The 26,951-nt window shown below is 40.8% G+C and overlaps 2 protein-coding genes across 3 annotated transcripts; both read right to left on the reverse strand.

The window, feature by feature from the left end:
- Positions 1 to 3,170: 3,170 nt before the first annotated feature.
- On the reverse strand, positions 3,171 to 20,175 carry gad1a (glutamate decarboxylase 1a). 2 transcript variants are annotated; one of them, XM_043229663.1, is made up of 17 exons: positions 19,893 to 20,175; positions 18,395 to 18,541; positions 16,926 to 16,985; positions 15,607 to 15,759; positions 14,559 to 14,801; positions 14,229 to 14,319; positions 9,827 to 9,939; positions 9,036 to 9,151; positions 8,394 to 8,473; positions 8,272 to 8,326; positions 7,523 to 7,639; positions 7,369 to 7,433; positions 7,071 to 7,149; positions 6,712 to 6,861; positions 5,878 to 5,985; positions 5,680 to 5,769; positions 3,171 to 5,565 (listed from the first exon to the last, which is right to left on the reverse strand). In XM_043229663.1, the coding sequence occupies exons 2-17, from the start codon at positions 18,480 to 18,482 to the stop codon at positions 5,392 to 5,394; spliced, it is 1,782 nt and encodes a 593-aa protein (XP_043085598.1). In that variant the 5' UTR covers positions 18,483 to 18,541; positions 19,893 to 20,175; the 3' UTR covers positions 3,171 to 5,391. The 2 variants fall into 2 exon arrangements, with proteins under 2 accessions (XP_043085598.1, XP_043085597.1); XM_043229662.1 differs by lacking the exon at positions 19,893 to 20,175 and adding an exon at positions 19,368 to 19,886.
- Positions 20,176 to 21,281: 1,106 nt separating this feature from the next.
- On the reverse strand, positions 21,282 to 25,422 carry sp5a (Sp5 transcription factor a). The gene is made up of 2 exons (XM_043229548.1): positions 25,129 to 25,422; positions 21,282 to 24,566 (listed from the first exon to the last, which is right to left on the reverse strand). Exons 1-2 carry the CDS (start codon positions 25,177 to 25,179, stop codon positions 23,514 to 23,516), a joined length of 1,104 nt encoding a protein of 367 aa, XP_043085483.1. The 5' UTR covers positions 25,180 to 25,422; the 3' UTR covers positions 21,282 to 23,513.
- Positions 25,423 to 26,951: the final 1,529 nt, after the last annotated feature.

Genomic DNA, 26,951 nt, shown 5'->3' on the forward strand with positions numbered 1-26,951 from the left:
ATATATAATATTGTTGTCACTGACAGTCTTATCAGACTTGCACAATTTACGGCTAAAAACTTATACATATAACTTCAGGTGGGTTATAATAGTGTTTATAACATCTAAAAAACTACAGTGTAGCCCCAGGTGCTGTATACATTGGGTTTCCAATAATAATAATAAAATACAATAAACCAAGTTAGAGTGCAGATTTACAGGAAGATGTCACAATGCTTGACAAAGAAAACAAGACAAGTATGCTTAATAGTTATTATTAGATATTTTTAATTAAAAACTAAGTATTTGTGAATTGTAACTAATGTGCTGTGTTTGTTGCTACATAAAACTCCAGTCGCCACCATTTTTTTCTGCATTGGCATTTTTTGTTATAGAGTCAAAAAGTCTAAAAGCGAGCGTCAAAACCAGAAGGGCTTTCAAATAAATGTCAAAAACAGAACCGAAAAATCAATAGCCTGAAAAAGCTTCAAGCTAGAGTAAAACATTATAATATTACTTCGTTGTGGAGCACCTTCTGACCGCTGGAGGGCGCTGGAGCGCCGCCTGCCGGAGACCCTGGCTCTGTCTCAAATACTCGCTGCATACTGCGCGGTGCACACTGCTGCGTGCTGTTTTTCGTTGCGGTATGCGCAATTTATTCGACTACAAACATTATACAGCAGTCTTGTCGCATTACTTCATATATTACCTGTAATCTGGGAAGCGGCGTTTAAGAGCAGATTCATCAACATCAAGTCAAAAGGAGCAAGTCTCTTCATGTACTACATAAATCCTTAGCATAAATGCATATAGATAGCTTTAACTTTAAGTCACCTTAAAGTAGGGTAGCGTATAGATAATGCAAGATATCACAGGTGACGGTAAAAGTAATAGAGATTAATTGATAATACATTAAGACAATAGTTTTGCTTCGCAATATGTTTCTATTATGCATCATGCGGGTTTAATTTTTTTTCTAGTTGTTTTTCTTGCTATTTTATTTTTATTATTATTATTTATTCGTGCTTTATTTTTTTTACAACAAGGATATGTTGGATATCTCATTTTATTGTGCCATAATTCAGAAAAAATGCGTAAATAGTGCAAATAGACTCTCTAAAAAAAGGGAAAAATAGCTTGTCATTGCCTGCATTGTCTTGCCTTTTAAATAATCACCTATAAAAATAGTGTAAAACATACAAAGATAGAATAAAAAAGTATCAATACCCAAATAGAAACCTAGTATGCTCCAAGCACAAAGCGTGACGTATGATTTTGTGTTCCCAAAACTATTTTAATATTTACGTTAATGTTATGTAAAATAAGCACCTTATTTTTGAGGGGCACTTGGCAGTCCCCAAGCAATCTGTACATTTTAAAAACATCAGTACTATATTATTCACATAATGCACATCGTAATGCTTGTACTGCAGCTGTATCTGCAGTTGTACTCCGTTTTCTCCCATGCATCAAAATCAACCAGACATATCTATTATCTATCAGATTCACTCAGATGCAGTGAAAGTGTCAGAAGATAATACTATAAGTTACTTTAATGTGCGCCATGATTGACCCTCTGTATTTACACAGTACACGGAGGCACTCCTAAGAATATTGTAAAACAAAAGCAGACATTAACTGCAAAGAGGTTTCGCAGCAATCTGATTTGCTCTGGATGGTCGTCTTATGCAACGGCAAAAGTGTCTGAGAGCAAACTGCCTTATATATATTTATAAGGGGTAAGAGCAGACGGCTGGTTTTCTCAGTCTACTGCCCACAGTCTACACAGCGCACCTGAGACGTGTGTGTGTGTGTGTGTGTGTGTGTGTGTGTGTGAGAGAGAGAGAGAGAGGGAAGGGAGCTAAGCTTATTCTTTCCAATGCAGCTCTAAGTTTAATAATGCTTGTAATTGGAATGGATGGGTGCAGAAGAGCTCTGCTAGGCCTGGGAAGCTAATGTGAGTAAGCGAGAGCACTATTGGCTGCTTTTCCATTTGACGTTATGGGAAAATAACATCTACATGTGTATCGGTGAAAAACTAGTAGATGAAGTAAGAGCTTTAACATGCAGTTCATAAGCGATGTCCATATGTCATTATGGCATGACTGTAAAACCTTTTTTTGGAACCTTTACATTTACATTCATGCGTTTAGCAGATGCTTGCATCCAATGGAACCAATAGCTAACGATCTTCAATAGGCCTACTCCATGCCTGGTTTATTACACTAGAACAAAAGGATTGATTTTTTAAATTGTAAAGCTGTAGTTGGGTTCCGTGTCTTCTGCAATGCCAGAAATCATAGGTGTTTGAGAAAAAAAAGCTAAAAAAAACAATACAAATATACTTTTCTCTTGCATTAACCCAACGCAGGGTAGAAGATGGGATCTGTATATCCGGAGTCACTTTCATTTACTGCGAAGGGCTTTCTAGAAAGGCCGTCTGAAACCTGCCACAAGAAGCTTTTTGGGTGAGGTAATGGTGCGTTTTGTAGTGATTGCATTTCAATTAGAGAGCTGCGTTTAATGCTGCAGCTGTGTCTCAGCATTACATCCAATGGCTGTGAAATTCACAGATAATCCCTGTGAAATGAGCTGGAACATGGAAATTCAGCAGCTTACGGAGTCTAATGAGTGGTGCGGCCTGTTACAATGAACGATGACCTCGCCGCGGTGCTCAAAACACTCACGTTTTTCTTCAGAGAACACAGAATCTATTTTTGATCCAGGAGCAGTGAAAATGTGCTCAGGCCCTCCAAGATGGGCTTGTTTCTTCACGCGAACGGATCTGGAGAAATTGCTCATCAATGTATGCTCTGCAGTGAATGGGTGCCGTCAGAATGAGAGCCCATCAGTTAATGTCTTGCGTAGGAGACAGCTGCATGCTTGTAAGAAACAAATTCATCAAGACATTTTACTTCAGTCCTCTGTCCACGACACTCGCACAGTGAGAGGCAGCAGGGAATGTGATGTTATGGAATCATATTTTGTCCAGAAAGTTAAAACGCACACTTTCACTTCACAAGATGGGCTGGAGTGGTGTGGAACACTTAATTCTTGCGTTTTTATGAGTTGCTTTTATATAGATAGAAGAGGAGCGAATCATTTCTAAGCAAAGCTCTATTCTCAGTCCATCTGGTTCAGTGACACACGACCGCCAGCGTTCTCTCCTTTTATGAACACACACAAAATAATCAAGATTTTTCAAGCTGAGTGTTTATTTCTACTGGTAACAGTGAACAGCAATATTGCGCATACTGCAATTAAAATGCACATTTTTTTTTTAGTTTTTGAAACACTCAGGCACTTCAAGCTAGAGATCATTAGCTTTACATCTACTGTGCAGACTGAAGTAAGCAAAGCGTACACAAAATATTAGCTTCGTTTGTTGATTTAGGAATGTGAAATTGTGTTTGGTCTAATTAAACTTACGTACTAACTCTACAAATATAGCTGCTAATAAATTACAGTTTCCCTTTCAGGAGGATCATCGCTGTTACGTCGCTGTGCTTATCTCCAAACTAAAGTTAAGAGACTTTATTTTAGATTTTTTTTATATTAATTCACGTATACAACTGACTAAATCTCAGCTACAGCATTCATTGCACTATGGATAGAAAATGCTCCTTTGTATCGATCTCGTAAGACAGACATTCATTTCTTAAACTACACTATATGGCCAAAGGCACTGATGTTGGGTGAGGGAGTCGGAAAAAGTTGTTTTTAGTGGGGTTCACATCTGTCAAAAGTCAAAGTCTTGCCCACCAGACTTACATGGACCCTGTTTTGGGCCCCGCTGCTTCTATAGACGGGCATTACTGTGTAGCATTGAAATTTGTCTTTGCTGGAGTTAATAGCAAAATCCGTTATTTAGAATAAAATGTTCACATACTTCTGGCCATATAATGTGTTACGAGTATGCAGGCTGACAATGAGATGCCATTTTTCTTCTATGTCTTTGGTTAATAAATGAACTAAAATCTAATGCACTGGTTTAAACAATATAGTCTCTCAAAATACAACTGAAAATACTTGGAGGGTATAAATAGAGGAATAATATCTTTGCCACTATTCGAACACTATTCTTACTGTAAAACTATGTGATATATGTTTGTCACAAACAATCACAATTTACACACAAAAAGTCTAAAAACACAGCGTGTCAATACAGTACTTGGTACAATGGCACACACTTCAGTTGATCTTCATGACATACAGCTACCAAGTTATGCATTTGTTCAATCACACAGACGGTCCAGATGGCGGCTATTAGACGGTGCTATATTACAGTATATCCTTAAACTTTTTTTTACTGAGAATTCGAGTTCTCGATTTTAAAAGAAATGTTCATGGTTTAAAAGTTATGCTATATGTGCAAAAAAATGTTTCAATGAATACATTTAAAGTGGATGAGTATGGATGAGCAAAAAAGCCAGTTTCTTCTTCTTATTATTATTAGTAATATTATAAAGTGCTTACCTTATTGTTTTTGAACTGCAGGTATTGTAATTGTGACTGTGACTTTAATACAGTGATGCCTTGCCTATTAAATTTCTTCTGAGAGAGCAATACTGTAAGCACGATTTTTGTTTCTTTTGTAGATAGGGACCAAATTATTTTTATCACACAAGCTTAAGTGGAAATGAACCGTGAACATTTCTTAAAAGTATAGTTGTGCTGTAAAGTATAATATTTCCTGTTGAAATGAAAAGGGTAACACTCTACAACAAGGTTCGATCACTTAGCGTAAGTTATTGCATTAAATATTGAATAATTAGGGACTGTGCGCTACCTCTCGCTACTAAGAAATGTCATGCAGCTTTTTAGTTTTCAATGAGGGAGAAACATGTAAATAGTTTGTCATTTTTATCTCACTGTTTAATATATCTAGTTGATAATGATCGCCGTTTAGACCTGCTAGGAAATATTTTAGCTGTGTCGACCTTGGTTCACTAAAACACAACTCTTCATTGCAAATTCAAGTTGGCTCAGGTCCACTGGATAATTTTAGACGTATTAGTAAATATTCAAAATAACGAAATAAGATTAAAATATGCGTTAAGTATTTTTGCTATCATGTTATAACCAGAAGGAGAACCTTATTGTAAAGTGTTAGAAATGAAAGAACACGACAGACAGGACACAAGAGAACAGGGGGGAGGGAAAAATAGAGGACATATAATGCCATAGGAGGAAATCGGATCCTTCATTATGAAATGATAGCTTTAAGAGCTCACCACCTCTGTGTTCTGGAATGTCCAGTTTCGTAGTGGAACATTCTAGAAATCTGAGAGTTCATATTCTAGAGCACCTCATTGGTCTAATACTCTGGAATGTCCAGCTGATACAATACTTCAAAAAGTCTTCTCCATTTTCTATTTTTCTACATCTACTGAATTTCCAGCCCTGTGCACTCTATAAATCCTGCCCCAGTCTTTCTATCTCATCGATCAGGAAGTCAATGTCAGACCTGGTTACAGCCGGATTAGAGACAACCATTCTGAAGAAGTTGACCTTATCGCCTTGAGGCTGGTAGCCCACCATTATTGTTCCACACTCCATCATCATTGCCTTGATCTTGGGGGCAACCTAGATATAATTCACAAGGTAACTGGCTAAATGAAATGAGTGGTATAAAATATGTGGCATATACACATGTATACGTAAGAGCAACATATGAAGGAGTGAGCAGTGTCTTCTCACCTTATGAAGTCGCTGTCTTTTCTCCTCTCCATCCGGCAGAAGCCGCAGGCTCGGAGGAATGTACCAGAAACACACATTAGTGTGTTGGGGCTAAGAAACAGACGGAAGGGCAGCATTAAAAAGTTATGAAAGAAACCTTGACTGTGTACTAGTATTTGAAGGACAGTGATAAACTCTATTGTGACTGTTTTCACTCACCTCTCCTTGAAACACCATCTCATATGCTTCTCGGTCCTTTATCTTGTGGTAGAGATACTCAGACAGCTCCAGACATCTGTCAATGTGCTTCTCAAAGCCTATAGTTCCCTGTTAAAGATGACAGATCCATAACATCAAAACTGATATTCTATACAAACATCTCTGAGCTGGACTGACATCGATTCAATACAGTTAACATACATCCAAAATTCCTCCATCCGACTGTCCATCTACCCATCCATCTTGCTATCTATCCATTCATCCACCCATCCACCCATTCTTCCCTCCAATCATCCATTTTCTATCCAACCATTCATCCATCTAATCGTTCATCCATTTATCTATTCAACCAGTGATCAATGAATTCATTATCATCCAAGTTTTCATTCATCCATCAATCCATCATTAATTCCAATATTAATCCATTGAACCACCCCTTCATACACCTCTTCCACCCATTTACCATCCGTTATTCATCTAATTATACATGCATCCATCAGTTCAACCAGTCATCAATTAATTCATCATCCATCCACAGTGTTTTGTCTACCTATTCATTAATTCATCCATCCAAATTCCCACCCACACCTACATACAAAAAAACAATTTTGATCCAATTTTGAACCAATTTTGATTCTCCACCCATTTCTCCTTTATCCATTCAAATATTCAACCATCAATCCAGCCATCCATCCACCCTCTCTACCCAGTGCATTCATCCATCTATCCAACCACTGCATTAAAACCATGATTTCTGCATCCTGCCTTTGATTCATTCACGAGTAACACATTATCAGTTGCTGAGGTTCTGATCTCAAGGATATGAACACACACCTTTGACTTCCACATGAGCCAGAATTTGAAGATGTCTACATGACGGCCACACTGTATGGCCTTGTCCCCTGTGTCATAGGTGACATCATACTGCTTATCCGGCTGAAAGAGATATCCTGCACACATGGAGTTACAGCCTTGAAGAAGACCCTGAAACACACACACACACACATGCAGTGTCATAATCATAATAACATCAGCTAGCAGCTATCTCTCTTTGATTCTTTTCTCTCTGCCTCTCTTGTCCACTTGTTCTCACCCGGCATTCTTTAGATTCTATTACTGAGTTTTACTCCGTTCCATTGCTATTCAGACTCATTTATTTTTCGAATCCCCCCGTTTCTCCTTTTCTCTCTTACCTTCTCTCGCACCAGAATGGCGGAGCACTGTAGAGGAACGCCCATCATCTTGTGTGGGTTCCATGTGACGGAGTTTGCTCTGCAGAAACAACACTGATCAGAACATGCTGTTCACGCATATGTAGTCGGTTACATTGACAAAAACCTAGCAGAGTGCGTGCATGTGCATGTGCATAACAACCACTATAACATTTGAAATTTAATTAAAGCTATCTTAACATCTTACAGTTTTTTACAACATCTCTCTCCTCTTTTCAGATCAACCCTTCACCACTGGAATGAAATGTATTTTCCATACCTCTCTACGCCGTCCAGCTTGTGTCTGTGTTTTCTAGACATCAGCAAACCTCCACCCCACGCCCCCTTAAAAACACACATTCACACCACGGCCATCAGCAGTGCAGCTCATTCACAGTGTCTGACCATAAACACAGAGATAAACACCAACGTACATCCACATGAAGCCAAATGTTGTATTTCTCACAGATGTCAGCGATCTCGTTGATTGGATCGAAGGCTCCGTACACTGTAGATCCGGCCGTAGCGTTCACAAACATCGGTACGTACCCCTGAACGGCAGAGACACAGCAAAACCATTTCACCAGTCGCGCAAAACTAAATCTTTCAAACTAAACTCATGAAATGCTTCTGAAACGAATATGCGCTCGAAGGAACCCCGTTTATTTAAATCAAACCCATGTCCTGCTCTTTCTTAATGGATATTATGTTCTGATGTCTTTTGGATACATCATTCATGTTTGATCAACTGCCCTATGTATTTTAATAGTGATATTAAAGAAATGTTTCCGTTTCAATACAGCTTTAGCTTTAGACGTCCAGTGAGCTTACAATCAAAGTCTGAAGTGCAAGAAATTAAAGGTTTGTATTTTTCTCAAGCACTATTCATTCTGTGTGTTATCTTCCTGCACAGATACTATTTGAACTGAGCTGGAAAATGACACACTAAATCAATATCGAAATGCTTTTATCTGAAAATTAAGTGTTTAAGCTTGTAATTATTTAGTACTGGTACTCTGTTCTTCTATTTGATACCGTAAAGTGCTTTGACACAAACTGTATTAGCTAAAAGTGCTATAGTTGGTTTGTGTGACAGAAATTTCAAGACTTTATACAAAGATGTAATTTAAACGCAGCAGTCTCATAATATAATGTGGAAGTGTTTTGGACAGTGGACACTCACCTTCTGCTTGGCATCGATGACTTTGGCCTCCAGATCTGCCGGAATCACTCTACCTCTAACAAAAACACACAAAGTGTTACAGACTTTGGTTGATGAGACAGTCCACAGACACAGAGACTTACCTCTCATCCGTCTTCAGCAGGATCAGATTCTCTGTGCCGAAACCCAGCACTGCACTGGCCTTCTTTATAGAGTAGTGGCTCTGGGAACAACATTGTAACGGACTGGTAAAGTGGTGTACATTTATAATCACATTTAAAGCTTTAAAACTGACAGTCAAGACCCATAAAGAAGCACCAGCCAGCACGATTCTCCCATCTCGTTTGCATGCATTCAGAAAGGGTGAATTGATCGAATACGGTGCACATCACAGCAGGTTTGACATCACTGATCTGTCACGGAAACGAGATGGTTTGATGTCATTGATGTCCAGCGCGACACATTTTAATGCATGCAAATGAGATGTGAGAGATGCATCAAAAGGAAAAGGTTTACGGTGTAGTGGTCTCGCAAAAAATCTAGCATATGCTTTCAGAAGACTTACAATGCGATGCACAATTAATGGTGCTTGTTTTGACAGTTTCGACGCTTACTTGAAGAAGAAACACCAAAATGTAAAAACATTTTCAAAAAGATTCATGGTAAATGATCTTTTGTCCTGTTTGTATTCTGCAGGTTGAAACAGTTTAATGCATGCTGAGTGATAACTTAAAAATATTGGGAACACTTTCAGAGAGAAGACGGAAAGCGAGTAAATGACCTACATGTTCAGAGGTGAACAGCACCAGTCTGGGAGCAGCTGCCATGCCTTTGATTTTAACCTCAGGGTAGTGTTTATAGCGCGCCACCATCACGCTGTACATGTTTGAGATTGCTCCTCCTGCAAGAACACGCGTTACCATATAAGTTATAAGTAACCCTACAGAGCTTAATATGTCATATCTGATGCACATATTTCTAAGGACACGTAAACATTATATAAATATCAGCAACTGCACCAAATTACATATTTTTGCTCAGTTTGGGCCCTTGAATTGAATGTAGGTGTTTGTTTTCTCCTCTGTTTTTTAAAAATATATATTGGTTAGTGAAAATAAATTATTCTGACTGTTTATTTTATTATATCAGGCTTTTAGTCCTAATATTTTGAAGTAATGATCTCAAAAACAGAAAGAAACATACGCATTTGCAAGTGAATAACAACAAATGATGAACAGTTCTAGATATTTTCAGTTGCTGGGTGAAATGAATATTTCTGCATGCATATATTTATAATTGTCAGCAAAAACAAAAAAACAAAAAAAAGAGCATTAACATGGCAGCCCCATCCAGTCTTGGCAGCTAATAAAGCTTCTTCCTTTTCCTATCTTAAACACTCTAAGGATTTTTTTCCTTGCTGTATTCACTGTAAAAATTACCTCTGCATAAAAAATGGAAGGAAGCCACAGTTTGTGAATCTGTTCACCCACCGGTTTAGAGGAAAACATTAGCCATTGATGTTTTATATTAACCATTGTTCCAATTGTTCATTATTCTGTGGTTTGCTTGGCCGTACCTGGTGAGAAAATGCCATCGCCTTCTCCGTTTGGCCAGCCAATGATCTCTCGCATTTTCTTCAGGGTGAGCTGTTCCATCAGTACAAACACCGGTGCAATCTCATATGTGAACCTGCAAACACACACACACACACACACACACCTCACATTAGCGTGTCTTGACAGCAGGAGGTAATTCACTAACGATCTGTATTCATGTCAGTCTGTTCAGTCCATCACCGAATCACTGCGAGGGGAGGAACCCACCCATCTTCAGCCTATTAGCGCCGGTCAATAATCATCCACGGTGATTAGCAATGATGAGCTGCTCATTAGTACATGCAAATGTCAAGTGCTCATGCAGTTCTGTCTCATCAATATAAACAGTACTGACATATAATTTAGAGAACCTGTGCGAACACGAGAAGGTGAAATCCTTCACTGCGGAGGAGACCGGGGCTAGTTGTCACAGACAAATATCTACAGACACAAGAAGTCAGACTGTCCCTGGTATTCATTTTTTCCGTGACTTCTGTATAAGCTCTGTACTCTAAAGCACTTAATGAGGAGAGCGAGGCATTTTACAAGAGTTCTTGACCAGATTTGACGTCATTTTCTAAGACTGTTAATTTGCTGTTTTATGGCACCATCGGTTCTGTCGTAAAACTGACTGTTGGCCATTACAGGCATTAAGCAGCAGCGTCACAAAACACAGACCCTAAAATCCAAAGGTGCAGTCATCTGGGAATGAGGGAGGTAAATCTGAGGACATGGAGTAAATCTTTTATTGATCAAAGGAGAATTTGGGCATGGGCTGTGAAAGACATCATAAAATCCCTGACCCTCAGAAGTGAAACAGGACCAGGGGACTCGCTGCTATTGTCCTTATATAAATGAACAAGATCCCAACGGACCCATAAAAATACTTTCAAACTCCTTTTAGTTTTATAATCTGACTTTAGAGTTATTAGAGCAGACCACGCAGCCGTATAGTTGGTTAGTTTTAGTATTCCCTATATAACTTTAAGTTTAACAAAGCCTATTGTATCATGATCCACATGATGTGCTGGAAACAGGCCTCGGACTGAAAGTGTAGTTATAGCAAGTTAAATGTCTTTTTTTGTATAACTGTATATAGTATTTATATATTAGTAGTATTTCAGTAACATTTACTGGGCTGAATCAATTTAGATTTACCTGATCATTACATCAGCATAAACTCATGCTGAAATGTGATTCAAAAACATGTTTGTGTTTAATAAACAACTCTCAGTCATCAATGTACTGCATTGTATTGTGTGCTTCAAAAATTAAGCATTTAAATATCGTCTTACTCAGATACAATGCTATTGGGAGATATAGAGTGACCACTGATATTAACAGACATTTTGTGTAAGTAATGTGTTATACTGTTATAAAAATCACTCTGATTTATATATTACAAGCTGTCAGTTTAGTTTTTGGTCATATAAATATCAGCAGCTGCAGCGAATTGCATATGTAGCAAAATTAAGCTTCATATTCTCCAATATCATATTAAACATAAAAGCCAAACGTCTCCAACATAATACTCAACAGCAGATTTTTTGCCATTTGCACAATGATTTAATAAACAGTAAACAAGCAAATCTGTTCTGACAGTAAAAGCACAGCAGTGTTTGCTAAGACAAACATCACTACTACTATTTCTCTAGATTTAGAATCTGAACAAACATTAAATATGATAAATTTGTGTAAAGCCCCTTCCTCATCATTAGTGCTACAGGCATATATAATACCTCAAATTCTGTTAGGTGATCCATTTTCAACCTGCCATGCACTAAAATAAAGAACACACTTACATGTAAAAGAAATATCTAGAGATCAAAACATCCTAGAGACTTGAGTGACTCTGTAAGCAACTACAGCAACCTAGCAACTGCATAGCAACACACTAAAAACACCCAGAACACATCTGCCACTGCAAAGCAATCTTGATCTTATTAAAACCACTAGATGTCAGATATTATTCACAGATACCAGTCTGCCTGGTGAAGGAATGAATGGGTGGATGGGGAGATGAACGAGTGAATGAATGGCTGAGGAGATGAACGGATGAATGGATGGCTGAGGAGATGAACGAATTAATGGATGGCTGAGGAGATGAACGAATTAATGGATGGCTGAGGAGATGAACAGATGAATGAATGGCTGAGGAGATGAACAGATGAACGGATGGCTAGAGAGATGAATGGATGAATGGATGGCTGAGGAGATGAACAGATGAACGGATGGCTAGAGAGATGAACGGATGAATGGATGGCTGAGGAGATGAACAGATGAATGGATGGCTGAGGAGATGAACAGATGAATGGGTGGATGGAGAGATGAACAGATGAATGCATGGCTGAGGAGATGAACAGATGAACGGATGGCTAGAGAGATGAACGGATGAATGGATGGCTGAGGAGATGAACAGATGAATAGATGGTTGAGGAGATAAACAGATGAATGGATGGCTGAAGAGATGAACGGATGAATGGATGGTTGAGGAGATGAACAGATGAATGGATGGCTGGAGAGATGAACAGATGAATGGATGGTTGAGGAGATGAACAGATGAATGGATGGCTGGTGAGATGAACAGATGAATGGATGGCTGGAGAGATGAACAGATGAATGGATGGTTGAGGAGATGAACAGATGAATGGATGGCTGGAGAGATGAACAGATGAATGGATGGCTGGAGATGAACAGATGAATGGATGGCTGAGGAGATGAACAGATGAATGGGTGGCTGGAGAGATGAACAGATGAATGGATGGCTGGAGAGATGAACAGATGAATGGATGGCTGAGGAGATGAACAGATGAATGGGTGGCTGGAGAGATGAACAGATGAATGGATGGCTGGAGAGATGAACAGATGAATGGATGGCTGGAGAGATGAACAGATGAATGGATGGCTAGAGAGATGAACAGATGAACGGATGGCTGGAGAGATGAACAGATGAATGGATGGTTGAGGAGATGAACAGATGAATGGATGGTTGAGGAGATGAACAGATGAATGGGTGGCTGGAGAGATGAACAGATGAATGGATGGCTGAAGAGATGAACAGATGAATGGATGGCTGGAGAGATGAACAGATGAATGGATGGCTGGAGAGATGAACAGATGAATGGATGGCTGGAGAGATGAACAGATGAATGGATGGCTAGAGAGATGAACAGATGAACGGATGGCTGGAGAGATGAACAGATGAATGGATGGTTGAGGAGATGAACAGATGAATGGATGGTTGAGGAGATGAACAGATGAATGGGTGGCTGGAGAGATGAACAGATGAATGGATGGCTGAAGAGATGAACAGATGAATGGATGGCTGGAGAGATGAACAGATGAATGGATGGCTGAAGAGATGAACAGATGAATGGATGGCTGGAGAGATGAACAGATGAATGGATGGCTGAAGAGATGAACAGATGAACGGATGGCTGGAGAGATGGGGGTGGAGGTGTGGATCAGCTGGCACCGTGTCTGGTGTTTAGCTGTAAAAGAGTCTTGACCAGTGAGCTGTTACTCCTCATTCTGTGTCCATCACATACTGGAGCTCTTCTGATGAGAACTAATGTGTTATTCTGAGCTGCCAGTCACAGCACATTTTATGAGCAACCTTACACTTCATTCTCTGGCGGACATGACTCTGGAGAACAAACGCAGTCTTAAGTAGTCCAGGTATATTCGTATGTTTTTATTTTAAGCCAAAAATCATTGCTACCCGATCTTATGAATGTGCATATAAATAGTGCACCGAATAAAAATGAAAACCTGTGGTACAGACACTAAAGATCATGATCCAGAAGATATGCGATATAGTTAACTTATTTTTTATTTGTATGAATTGCTACTTCATTTGGACAACTTCAAAGGTGGTTTTCTAAATGTTTTTTCAGATTTTCTTATATATTGTCCTAAACCGCATTTCATATGATTCATAAACCTCCATTTCCAAAAACTGGTTTTGTGCTCCAGGGTCACATTTGCTTTTCTTGAATTTACATTTGTGTTTATATCATTCTGTGTAAATGAAATGCTGCATGAACACAATTATGTTTTATTACATACGTGCACGGGTCTTTGAAGTGTAAACATAACTCCGTGCTCAAATAGACTAACGATGCAGAAATGTTGCAAAGAAAAGAATAAAACAGGTGGTTTTATTCAAGCCGCTTGTATTATTTAACCACAGGCTGAACACAATTAAACATTGCTTGGTAATTGGTTGACCTGAATTTGTATTATCTGTAGAATTTTGAATTTCCTAGCATGAACAAAACTTCACATGTAAAGTTTTATTGTAAATAGCTGAATTGTCTTCAACTGATTTAGTCGCGCAACAAAAGAGCGAGAACAAAGCTGAATGAAGGAAGAAGAACTCACATGTTAGTGTTGGCAGTGGAGGTCAGCCACTCTCCGGCTAAACCAATGATGTCTAGACCAGAAGACAGCTGGTTAAAAAACCTCGGGTGACCTGCAGAGGAAGAAGAGAAGATACACTAACACCGCTGTATATGCACGCACTCTTAAGAATAAAGGTGCTTCACGATGCCACAGAAGAACGTTCTTGTCTGAATAGTTCTTGTCAAAAGCTCCTTCAGATTATATTAAAGTAAGAACCTCTGACTGAACGGCGTCACCGTGAAGCACCTTTGAAACACCTTTATTTTGAAAGCGTTACTGAACGGGGCAGGTGGAGCGGGTGGGGGTCACCTGTGCGGACGCCGTATTTGAGCGTGTCCCTGCAGTCCACCAGGATCTGCTCCAGACTCTCCGGCTGGTCACACAGCTCCAGGTTGAAGCCCTCCATTCCCTCCAGCAGCTGGTGTGGATGATGGAAGTCCAGCACTTTTGTGGATCTGTCAAAGGTCTTGCGCACGTAGTTCGTGAGGATGTCCACCACCTCCAACAGGAACTGCATTGTGTACTCCTCCCCATTTTTAGCAGGAAGTAGATCTGTGACATCAATAAATCAAATTGCTTGTTCTTCCTTCATTCATATAAATGCTGGTGAAAGGTTGGAGCGACTGAGATTTTATTGTTTTCGAAAGAAGCCTCTTACGCTTGTATTAATTTAATCAGAATACCAATGAAATCATATTTCATATTAAAAACCTTAATATGAAATATGATTACAATTTAAAATGACTTTTTTCTATTTGAATATATTCCCCCAGTGTCGAGCATGATACGCCACCACTCAAAGCTTGAGAAAAAATAAAACAAAATCAACTGCTTTTAACAATAAGAAACATTTCTTGATCACCAAATCAGAATATGATTTTTCTGAGGGATCGTGTGACAATTAAGACTGGAGTAATGATGCTGAAAGTCAATCACAGACGTAAATGACATTTTAAATTATATTCAAATGCAAAACAGTCAAATTGTAATAATATTACTTTTATCGTCTCATAAGAGGTTTCCTTCAAAAACACTTAAGAATCATAATAATGTGGAAATAAAAAATATTGCCATAAACCATTTCCATAAATGCTAATTATTTTGATTTGCTTGCGTTAGTTAAAATATGTCTTTATTTATTTTTTTTTGACACCACTGACAAACTTTACATGTATTAATTTTTGATCCCTCTTTAATTCATTCTAAAGCTTAATTGAATTGACAAGAAGAAATACAACAATAATCCCATTGACATTTATATTACGAGTTATACAAGCAGGCTATATTTTTTTGTAGAATAGCCTAAAACGTTTTATAAAATATTATTTTGGCAAAAGGCAAACGCGCAAAAACCCACCTCTTGCGTAGAGATTGGAGAAGTCTGTCTCCGAGCGTCTGAAGCGAGGGTCCCTCTCGTTGTCTCGTGTTAAAACACCCTTGGGCTGCTGCTCGTTAAAAAACCCGACAATTCGGCTCTTGTCGTCAACATTATTGTTCTTCTGCAAAAATCCTGCATTATCACACAAAGAAGGAGTCTGAGGCGAGCGGCCTCCGTGTCCGAGCATCGCAGCACGTGTGTGTGTGTGTTTGTGTGACGGGTGGTCTGGGGGGTCACCACCGAAACAGTGATTTAGAGGGACTGTAATGAGCCCTAAACACCACAGAGCACACACGAGCGCGGGTCATCGCCATACACGGACATATATAGCAGATAATTCATAACCAAAAAAATTTAAAAACAACAACAACAATTGTTATGCCCTAATGCAATGTATGCATTTTTACAGTGTTTATAGCGAGTGCATGATGCTTTTAGGCTATTACAGCGTAACAAGTACACAAAACAACAGCAGGTTACTTCTTCTCATCGTCTTCATCCTCATCTTCCTCGCCACATTTCGCGCACGCCGAATAAACCCATGGTGCGCGACCGAATATTTCATTTAAATAGCAGGGACAGCCCATGCGCTTTTCTTCTTCTTCCACGTTGTCGTTTTATAGGCGATCTTATTTACATCCGAACATGGTCTGCTTCTAACGAAACACGAGCGTAAACCGCTTCAGCGCGACTAATTCACGGCAGAGCGTTTCTTTCGAAGTCGGCTCTTATCGGGAAGCATCGCGTTATCTCGGAGAAACAGATCGCGGTTAAACAGATCTCCACTGAGCATGAATCCTCTCGGGACGCCAATGGATTTATCTGCTCGCCTCTTAACTCGATCGTAACTGTATGCCGGACAAATAAAAAAATCATCGCTTTATCTTTAATAACAGCGCGTTTTAAACGACGTGCTTATAAGCATAGCGACATTTAATACATTCTGTGTTTTCTTTTTACTGCAGCGCATCTTCAGTCTTTCAGCGAGCTCCAAGTCACCCCTTTAATTTTTTTTTTTATATATATATAAAAAGAAACGCATTTTCAGTCCGCTCCATTCATCGGTACATAATAGAGGTAATTGCCGGGGCTGTTGACTCTCAATTAGGTGACCGGCAGAAAGCACCAAAAGGGGGCGCTGTCAGACACATCTGCTGGTTAGAAAGCAATTAATACCGGCTATTATGCGCCACTGTGCCAGGTGGGGTTTCAAAATAGCCGGCATGTTAGCTATTTCAGACCCGCGAAGCGTAAAGCGCCTACATCTATCCAATTTCTTTTTTTTTTTTTCAACTTACCGCAGATCTTCATTCCGAGTTTCCTCGTGCATCCATGAGCGACTCCACTCCAGTCATAGTCTACGGAGAGAAAACGACGAAATCTCTAAAGAAATCTGTCAAATAAAGCGCTGATCACACGGTTCCCGGCTATCCACAAAATATGATCGAAGCCTTCTTTCTAAACGCGCCCAAGCGGCAATACGCGCCATCCTTTACGCTCCTAATATGAAATTAATATGGCAGAATTCAGCATTAATGCACAGCCAAATCAGGACAAGAGGTGTCTCTGGAGCTCCCAAAACCCCAGCAGCTCAGCACCATTTAGCAGCAGCTTATTATCTCTCTCCAGCAATCCCGTCCCATTCTTCTCCAAATGCCTTCTCCATTCATCTCAGGTGCATTAAATCGTTTTCTGTCTCGAGTTGCTTTTATCAGACCGCGACGTAAATGATCGGCAGATACATCAAATTAATTTTGAAATTTATGTTTTATTTAGGGGCCTACGAGACGAATTTATTTACATCTTTTTGCACATCGGATACTTAAACAACTGAATAATGTAATTTAATAATATAAATTATTTTTGCTTTTGAAAATTGCAAAAAAAATAAATAATAAAAACAAACAATATGCTATAAAATAGAAATCTCAATAATAATAATAATAATAATAATAATAATAATACAGAGAGTCTAAAATGAATGTGAACAAATTTACCCTTCAGCTACAGACATAGACAAAGTCATAATATTCCGTGACTAATTTTTGAAGAACATGTTTCTGTTCCAGTCATAGGGAAATTAATAAACAGTTTGCCTCCCCACCATCACAGAGAAACACAGTGAAGCGAGCAGAGGGCCATTAGTACAACAATTATAGCTGCACTTCATATAATTACATATTTCTATAGACAGACTCGTTCCCGTTTTAGACCGACACGATTAAAATATATATATATATATCATATACATACATATATATATATATATATATATATATATATATATATATATATATATATATATATATATATATATATATATATACAAAAGCAGGCTACGATACTGAAGCTGTAAAACTGTCCTGCAATAGCCTATTGCTTAATAATAATTTCTACTAATAGCTAATAGCTAAATTACAACAATTATATAGCCTGATTTGAATAATATCTATCTTATATTTTAAACAATATTCGGTTGCAGATCATTGTTAGCAGATCTAGCAAGGTAAAAAAAAAAAAAGTATTTAAAATGAATAAGGCCAGGTCAGAGTCGCGTGCTCGTGTTTAAAGGCCGTCACCCGTGCTGACAGCCACACCGGTCTGGCGCGCGCGCGGGAGGTCCGTCGCGCGCTCGCCGCTGCGGTGATTTGTTGCTCGCGACGCGTCGCGGACAGCCCCGTTTTCCCGCCTCGCCGACATGATTAATGGCGCTGGCCACAAAGCAAATAGCCGGAGTGAAATAGCGGTTTATCGGTGATGGACCTACTTGAGGAGGGTGGCCGTAAATTTGTCGAGTTGGGATCCGGATCGCCGCCAGCGGAGGAGGAGGAAGAGGAGGAGGAGGAAGCCGCCATCAGCCCCGGTGTTTAAGTCCTCAATCCAAAGAGCGCTGTCACTCTCAGAGAAACCGCTCCTGTTTCAGCAGACACACACAAAAAAAGTCAAGCTGACTGGAGGGGAGATGGAGGGGGGGGGCACCTGCATCATATCTAGAAACCGATTTGACGTATCAGAAAATAAACAATTATTAAATCGAAGATGTTAACATCCGTGCCATTTTCTTTTTTTTCTTCTTTTTTTTTTTTAATCTAATCGTTTAGGATGCAATATCTTCTGGAAACAGAACTTTGTTTATTTTCTAAAGAAAAACAGAAGCTTAACAAGAACAATTTCGACATAAATTATTATTCGAGCGGATGTGGTTTATAAATTATTATAATCAAAGAACCTTTTGGAAAACATACGCACACAGCTTGCCGAACTTTAAAAAATGATTTCCTCTATACTAATTTCCTCAAATAAGACGAGGATGTATTAAACATTCCCAAGACTGTTTAGTTTTTTTTTTTTTTTTTTCTCAATGAAAAATCTACTGGATCAAAATGATTTAATACCACTGCATTAAAAATATTACTGGAACTAGATGTGCTCTAAAAGTTTCTTTCGCAGAAACGGATTTGTTGATCGCCATCATACCTCCTCGATTAATGCAGCCTGCGCGCGTTCACATTGATTAAGAAATGCTGCGTATTGATTTCTCGATTCAGATGACATACGGACGAAGGAAAGGTTGATACTAATCTGTATCTGTATGCAATATAGATTGGCGTCGTTAGATTTAAACGGATCAAAATCCACAAACGTGGCACAAAAGCGCAGGCTGCGCTGAACCGGAGCACCTGTTAGATGAATAATTACAGTTTTACTTTAGACGACCACCCAAACATTTTCACGCTTACCTGCTAAAAGAAACGAGGCTGTGCAACAGTATCCAAAACCTCCACGCAACTAAATTTCCTCGACGTCAGATCTCCAAAACCAGCCCCAAAATCTCTCTCCGCCGGGTAACGATGACCTTTTTATTTGCTGCGACTCGCCGATTTATTCGCCGGTACATGCGCGTGACGCGCGGCCAGTAGTCCCCGCACCTCTCCGCGGCATCAGCCCGGCTCAGAAACGCGTCTCTTTTCTATCCTCACGAGCGTTATTACGACGCCTTCCCGCAGGACTCAGTGCCTTAAACGAGAACGCAAGTCGCGAGCACTTTCCCCAAGTTTGACACAACGAGCACGCGACGACAGCAACGCGACACATCACGCGCCGCTCCGGAGAGGAGTCTGGGTCAACGTGACCTTCAGACCTCAAGGACGGCGCTTAAAGTCAAGGCTGTGCGTGCGCTTCAGCGCCTGGACGGGTTATTCGTTATTAATATCTATAAGCGAGAAACCCGTCGAGGTTTGAAAGGGCTTAGCCTTTGTACTTACGCGCAAGTGATTTCTTAACCTTGAAAAGAGCAGCTCTTGAGAAGTTTTAGTCCTGGTGTTGTAGGGGAACTCCACATGGTGGCAGCAAGCGTTCAATTAACGCAATAAACTCGCACGCGCGTTAGTTGATGCATGCAGCGCTGATACGCTTTCTTTTTTTCTTTTTTTTCCATCGAGGTGATACGATTTCCTCAGGCAATATTTTACCCGAACACTTTTGGCTAGAAGGAAAGCATAGAGGGTATAGGAGTGACAGGCTGCTATGTCGTGTCGAACGCTTCAGCACCTGGACAGCTCCCTCCGAGACTCACGTCTGCAGGACCGCGAAGAAAAAATCGAATTATAATAATCGACATGACAACTCATGGCGCTCGAAGTTTGTTGCTTACAAAGAGGTTTTTCCAACTCAAAGAGGATCATTTTCTGTGGAATTGTCACACGTCAGATTTTATTTGTCTGTCGGACAACGCTTATTGAGTAACTTCAGAGCCTTTGATTTTTAACAGTTGTTTTTTTTAATCTGCATTTTGACATTAGCGTTATAGATTAGCAAAATAAAGCAACTTTCGTTGTATGTTTTTTGGTTTTGCGATTGATGCGATTTAACGTTAATTTTTAAAAAACCGATGTTCTTGATTCACGCAATAGTTGTTTGAGTCAGAAGCGGAATATGATTTAATTTTACAGTTTCAGTACTTCAAGTCGACGCTAGATGGCGCTGGTATATTAGCAGCGGTCTCCACTCGAACCTGCTTCATATATACAGAGAAACAAAATAAAATAATACAAATAAAGTAATTGTACTATGTGTATATAGCATTATAACACTATTCTTATGACATTATAGACATTAGATTTTTTTGTAGACATTAGATTTTGTGGTCAAGAGTTCACAGGCTACAGGTAAGTAGTAGTAATAATAATAATAATATTGATGAAGGTAATCCAAGTGATGGTGATCAGAAAGACTTCATAGCCTAAAAAAAGCCTTCAGAATGCAATCAATCAATCAATCAATCAATCAATCAGAAACTGAAGTGAATAAATGGATAGTCTGGCTCTGATTGGTAAATCAAACGCTTTGATTTGTTCATCATATCAGTGTAGACTGTCTATAGCGCATAGGGAGCATTTTAGTACTTTTTAGTGAATTAGTGTAATAAAATTGTGCTTTAATAAAAATATGTGTATGTGATATTTTGCATGCGTTAGTCTTTTTTAGAAAAAGCAGTAAGCAGCAATTCACAAATGAATATAGCAAAATATCTCTCAAATAACTTGGTCGTTTAGAGAAAATAATGGAAGGGGAAAGTGATAACGGGACACCGAGGTGAGAAATGTGCAAAGTGTGACTTCGTTCCTCAGCCTTAAAGACACCCCAAACAAACCTTTGATGCTCGGCAAGGCCTGGGTTTATTTCATTTTTTTTTTTTTCCACATTTAATACTCTAAAATAAACAAGCACATGTAAGATCGCAAGTATGCATGCTTAAGTACGTGTGTCTAAACGCCTGATTCTGCCAGACTTTCAACAGACTGACATCAAAGGGAGATCAGAGTGTGGCATTCAGATCAGGTCACGGTGAGGCTTAAACACAAACTCCCTGCAGCAGTCCCTCCGTGCAAAGCCACATGTGCTGTTGTGATAGCCTGACCATATCTCGCTCTCTGAAGGAGAGGAACGGCCTCGTCTGCCCTGTGGGAAGAGCTCGCTGCTCGCTGCGGCAGAGACGCGTTCCTCTGCACCTGAAAGCAGACGCTTCGGTGATTGGTTTATTCATTACGGGGCTATTCATACTACGGCATCGGACACATCCGCTAAAGCACTTGAGACGCTATCGTCAAGATCACGTCTCTGTTTTCTTTCGTTTGGGATTCATCTTGGCAATGAATAAGTTTAGTTACAACTAAATTAAAATAACGGCACGCTCTCATTGCGGTTTGTATGTGTTTTATGCCCTGGGCTTCTCGTGATGCTTAAGGCCTAGCTTACCGATCATGTCTTTTTATATGACTCTGGAAAGAAATGACTTGTTTAAAAACGTGAAGAGCTGACAATGCACGCCCGGATAATTCGTCTTTTTGCTGTGCACGTATTAACACTATTCGTTGTGATAGAAACTCTTGATCTCGCTCACGGTGATGGATAAAGAGATGAAGGAGTTTGGAAACTAGAATTACGGATGTCCTGAAACGGCGTTAAAAACAACGGATAGCAAAGAAACAATGACGAATGAGCGTATTTCTTAAGGAAAGCAAAGGTGCGATGTTTTTGGCTTTCTGTGAAAACACTAGAAAACATTAAAAACTTGGTTTTGCATGCCGTCAGCGAGGAAGAGCTTTTAGGAATCTCGGTCGAATCTGATGTTCTGTGGAGACTAGCAGAGCTAGAACAAGTAGTGGATCTTCTGAAACATCGGAGCAGGTGACGCGTGCCTGGATTTTACCAACGGAGGCGCTATTGCAGGAAAAACTGTCCCATAGAGTTCAAAGAATTAACATCTTTCTAGGTGCCAAAATTCCCCCCCCCTCCAAATACCCATAACACACGCGTCCTTAATATATTGTAAACCGATGCAGTTTTATGCAAGATGACAGAAACGTTAAACAGATTTTTTGGGGGGGGGCAAAACGTGAAAATGGCCAACACAACTCACACAGACAATTCATTAGAAGTACAGTGCTCCTATTTAGAACGAACGGGCAGAAAGCACTCGATTTAATTTCAGTTTCCGTCTCGAGACGGAGCAGATGAACACCACTGTACCCATGTTCTGTTTTCTAATTGGGTCACGCAGACGGTATTACATAGTAACGCATCTTTCGTTACAGCATTAACGTGCTTCTAGGATTTCAGTGCAGCGCAGAAAAGGTGGTTTCTTACAGATGGGTTTCGCAGGACAGCTTGGGGACGTGTTCGTATATTTTACATATCAAATAGCTAAACGCTCATGAGCGACGTTACGAAAAACAGAAGACTACAGCTGATGTCAGTTAACGTTTGCTTTATTCTTAAACTCATATAATGGCGTATAAAAGCGGTCCTTTGAGCTCTACGCATCCTAATAACTGATAAATCTCACAGTGCTTCGCTCTCGGCTCATTTTTAACAGAGTTTCACCGTTTCTCTGTTGGATACACACTCACACACGCTATATAAAACGCACTCGAATTCAAACTCCTCTCGACAAAAATAAACCTATCCACCGCCTTACGTTTCGAACGGCACGTTACAAGTCATATTCTTTATTTTCACACAATAATCCGGAAAAGTTTAACAGATGGTGGTTTTCAAATAGCATGCTAAAACACCCCACAAGGAGCGAGAACTGACACTTTCATTCAACAAAAGCTATCGATGTATTTACAGAATAAAGAAATCTTCCACCGAAGACAGAGATCTGAACACAAGTCAAAACTTGTTGATGTTTCGAGCGGCTCGAGGGGGCGGGTTCCTCGAGGAACCGAGAATGACTTGAAAATTATATTTACAAGTCCCAAAAATAAAAAGCAAAAAGCAGAGACTCCCAGTCTCACGAGTCTCATAGAACAAAACCGTATTTTGGCTTCCTGAAGATTGTATGTATTGCACTAGTCTATGGTCATCCGAGTCTACTACTACTACACGGGTCTCAGGTCTTCTCTTTTGACGTAATCAGAGGTCTTTTCGTGACTTTTGCTCTTCTTGTTCTGGTGCGTCTTCACGTGTTTGGCCAGATGGTCGCTCCTCATGAACCTCTTGCAGCAGTCCGGACACACAAAGCGTTTCTCGCCGGTATGAGTTCTCAGGTGCCTCTGTAACTCGTCCGATCTGGTGAAGCTCTTCCCGCAGAAGAGCCAGTTACACACGAAGGGTCTCTCTCCCGAATGCCAGCGCAGGTGCGCCTTCAGGTGCGAGGTTTTGCCGTAGACTTTCCCGCATCCGGGGATGTGACAGATGTGCTGTTTCTTTTTGCCGGGCTCGTCGCTGGAGCTGGACGACTGGCAGTTAGGACACCGGCATCTCCGGCAGCGCCTGGCCGTGGCCAGCGGGGATTTGGTGTGGAGGAGCGCCGCGATTTGAGTCTGGTACTGCGCGAAGTCTGTGTGTCCCAACACCAAGCCCCTCTGGATGGGGAAGCGGTGCGGGCCGAGGCCGGACGGGTGGCTGACGTGGTTTCCTTGCTGAAGGCTCCACCAGGGTATATCCTCCCCGGGGTTTGGAGACAGCTGTCTCTGCTGCTGATGGACCAGGCCTGAGTGGCCCGGGACGAAGCCGGGCGGGATGGGGGGCGGCGCCGCGTAGGTGACGGCGGGCACGTAGGTCGGAGGGCAGCTTGACTGCAACGACTGCATGGAGCACGGCAGCATCTTGACCGGAGAGAAGTCATAGGGATAAGCGGGGTCGGCCGGAGGGGTTAAGGGGAGCTCGTGGTGGGCGCCGTACGAGCCCTGCAGGTGAGATTTGGAAGATAGTCCGAAGGAGGAATTGTTGGAAAGCGAGGGCTGGGGATTGGCCTCGTTACTCCAAGGGTGGAAAATCCGTGACGGGGACCCGAGGGTCGTGTCGTAGGGAACTTGGATAAACTCCGCGGGTGTGGATCCGTGGTGGTGGCCGATCCGGTTGCACGTCGCCGCTAGAAGCGCCAGAGGAGAGTGCTTGCTGTTTTCCGGCGAGGAGTTGGGAGTGCGGTCCTGGATCGAAGGAAAGAGACGTGTTAAAACATTCAGCTCGAAAAGATCACGGTTCGCTTTTGGGGGAATCACATTTCATAAATATAAAGCTGTGCCCCAAAAAAAGAAAATTCAATCAGTGTTTGTGAAGCCTGTGATTTAAAAACAGTAAGCTATGAGCACGTTTCGTTTCTTCTCAAGGTAGCAGGTCAAACGACGCACGATTGACGCACAACTTCAGCCGCACTGGTGAAACGTTTACGGTCATTTTTAAATAAGAAAAAATAAACCATCATGAGTTTAACTGCCGCGTTGCGAATTGAAAATAGAGTGCAAAGGTGGTTTATTGGTCGAACTAAAAGGGCTCTCAAGAATTGCGCGAAAGGAAACGTGGTTTTAAGGAGGACGGGAGTCCTGCGGTTCTGTGTTTTTGTTTGTAAATATGAAATCGCTCGTCGAATAAAGTAGAAGCGTCTCGTTATCTGTCGGAGTTTGCGCAGTTCGGAGACACTTCTCGTCAGTAAGCGCCGTTCGTTCGCGTTACGCGCGACATTTTCACCAATATCTCAAACTTTTCACGAACCTGAAGAAATGCCTGTAGTGTGTCGTTCCTCAGCACAGCCACAGCTGCCATGGCAACACTTCCTCGAGTTCCTCGAGCTTCCCGGTTTAAAGCAGCACCAAATACACTTCTTCGGAAAGACTTGTATGCGTCTTCTCGCGGAAAAAAAGTGCGCTCGCGTCGCTTCCTCTCCTCCAGCTATCCCTGGACTATCTGAGGGAGTGAAGGATCACTTCTTTGGATTTGATAAGGACTTTGGTGGGCCGCCAGCCAGTCAGGAGTGAGATTTATGACTTTGAAGTTCGCCGCTGCCCAATCATCAAAGAAGAGCGGCTCTTTGAGAGGGGGAAGCAAATCCTCTGAATCCACACAAAGCTCCTATGGTGTGTTTGTTGGTCTGGATAAAAGGGCTGATTATTAGGGGGGGATGGGACGGGTGGGGATAAAGGCGGGACAATTAATGAAGTAATCACTATGTGGGAAATGTATATACACAAATAATTGGATTTTCTTGATCAAAGACCCCCTCGCCGCCTGGAGACCCCGCTATTGGATGCCGGAGTCACCCGATCCCCCTTTCTGTAATTAAGGATTTGTTGTGCGACAATAGGACTGTGTGTTATCTCCAGAGATCTGGTACGGGCTTACGAGATAACTTCAAGAGGAAGGAATCGTTTGACTCAGTAGAAAGTTCACACGTACTTTTTCCGTCCCGCGATTTATTGGACGCATCACTTAGGAGTTCGGCTCTCTCCAAAAACCACAGCGAACTCGCCGTATATTCACGATTCAATATACTTTTGGTAGGCGATATGTAAATAAAACTACGCAGACACTAAAAAGCGAGCATCCGAAACGAATAAATAGATGGAATCTGTCATGTGGGTAAATGCAACAATGCCATTTTAATTTAGTAACAGCAGCAATAATGACTCGTGAAGCAATTGTTTTTTCTAAAACAGACACTATTTAACAAATTATAAAAACGGGACGCAGCTCAGTCAACAAAGCAGCTCACTTTTTCTTTAGCTGCACTAATTGCTTGTGATTAAAGACCAGAATGTTTTCATAGGTGACAAGGACAAGTCATTTTATGAAAGAACAACCCCGTGAAAGTCAACGGCGAGCCACCAAGGTGTGGAGGTGACATGATGATGATGATGGTGGTGATGGCGATGATGATGATGATGATGATGATGATGTCTTAGTTGTGTGATTTGCAGGCTGGCAAGAGGAGGAGATCCAATCTTGGAGAGAGCCTGAACATTTTCCAGTTCCCCTCCCTCAGCTCCTCCCCGAAGCAGTCAAGCCTTCAGTCTCCAGCGCATGTGACACCTCCACAAATATAGCAGGAGCCAAGGACCACGCATCGGGCTAAAAACCACGCGTTCAGGGGTTCTCGCAAAGTTTTGCAGGCTGTCACATCGGTGCAGCTTCAAACGTGAAAAAAAAAAACAAGACAAGTAAACACCCACAGAGAGATTCGTCTAATCTATGACTTTTTTAAACTGTCCCTTTCGAGCACTTCGGAGTGGTTGATGTTGAAGCAGATCAGCTCTTTTGATGGGATTAAGGTTTCTCACATAGTAATGGAGGAGGAGGGGATTCCCACCGGGACCAGATCTCAGTTTTCCTGCAGTCCTGCAGAATTGCAAGAGGGCACAACTCTGTTTATTCTTCTCGACAGTCACCTCCAATTATAGGGAATTATATGTTTTAACTATATATTGTGTTTCTGGGTGCCACAGACTTTTTTGGCGTGCTTAATTTAGGTTAACAGTTTTAAAAGTAGCCGACGCGTAACAAATGACAAAACTCGATATTGTTTATTTTATTTATTCATT

Source organism: Puntigrus tetrazona, unplaced genomic scaffold (assembly GCF_018831695.1).
Source record: "Puntigrus tetrazona isolate hp1 unplaced genomic scaffold, ASM1883169v1 S000000008, whole genome shotgun sequence".
Taxonomy (NCBI): Eukaryota; Metazoa; Chordata; class Actinopteri; order Cypriniformes; family Cyprinidae; genus Puntigrus; species Puntigrus tetrazona.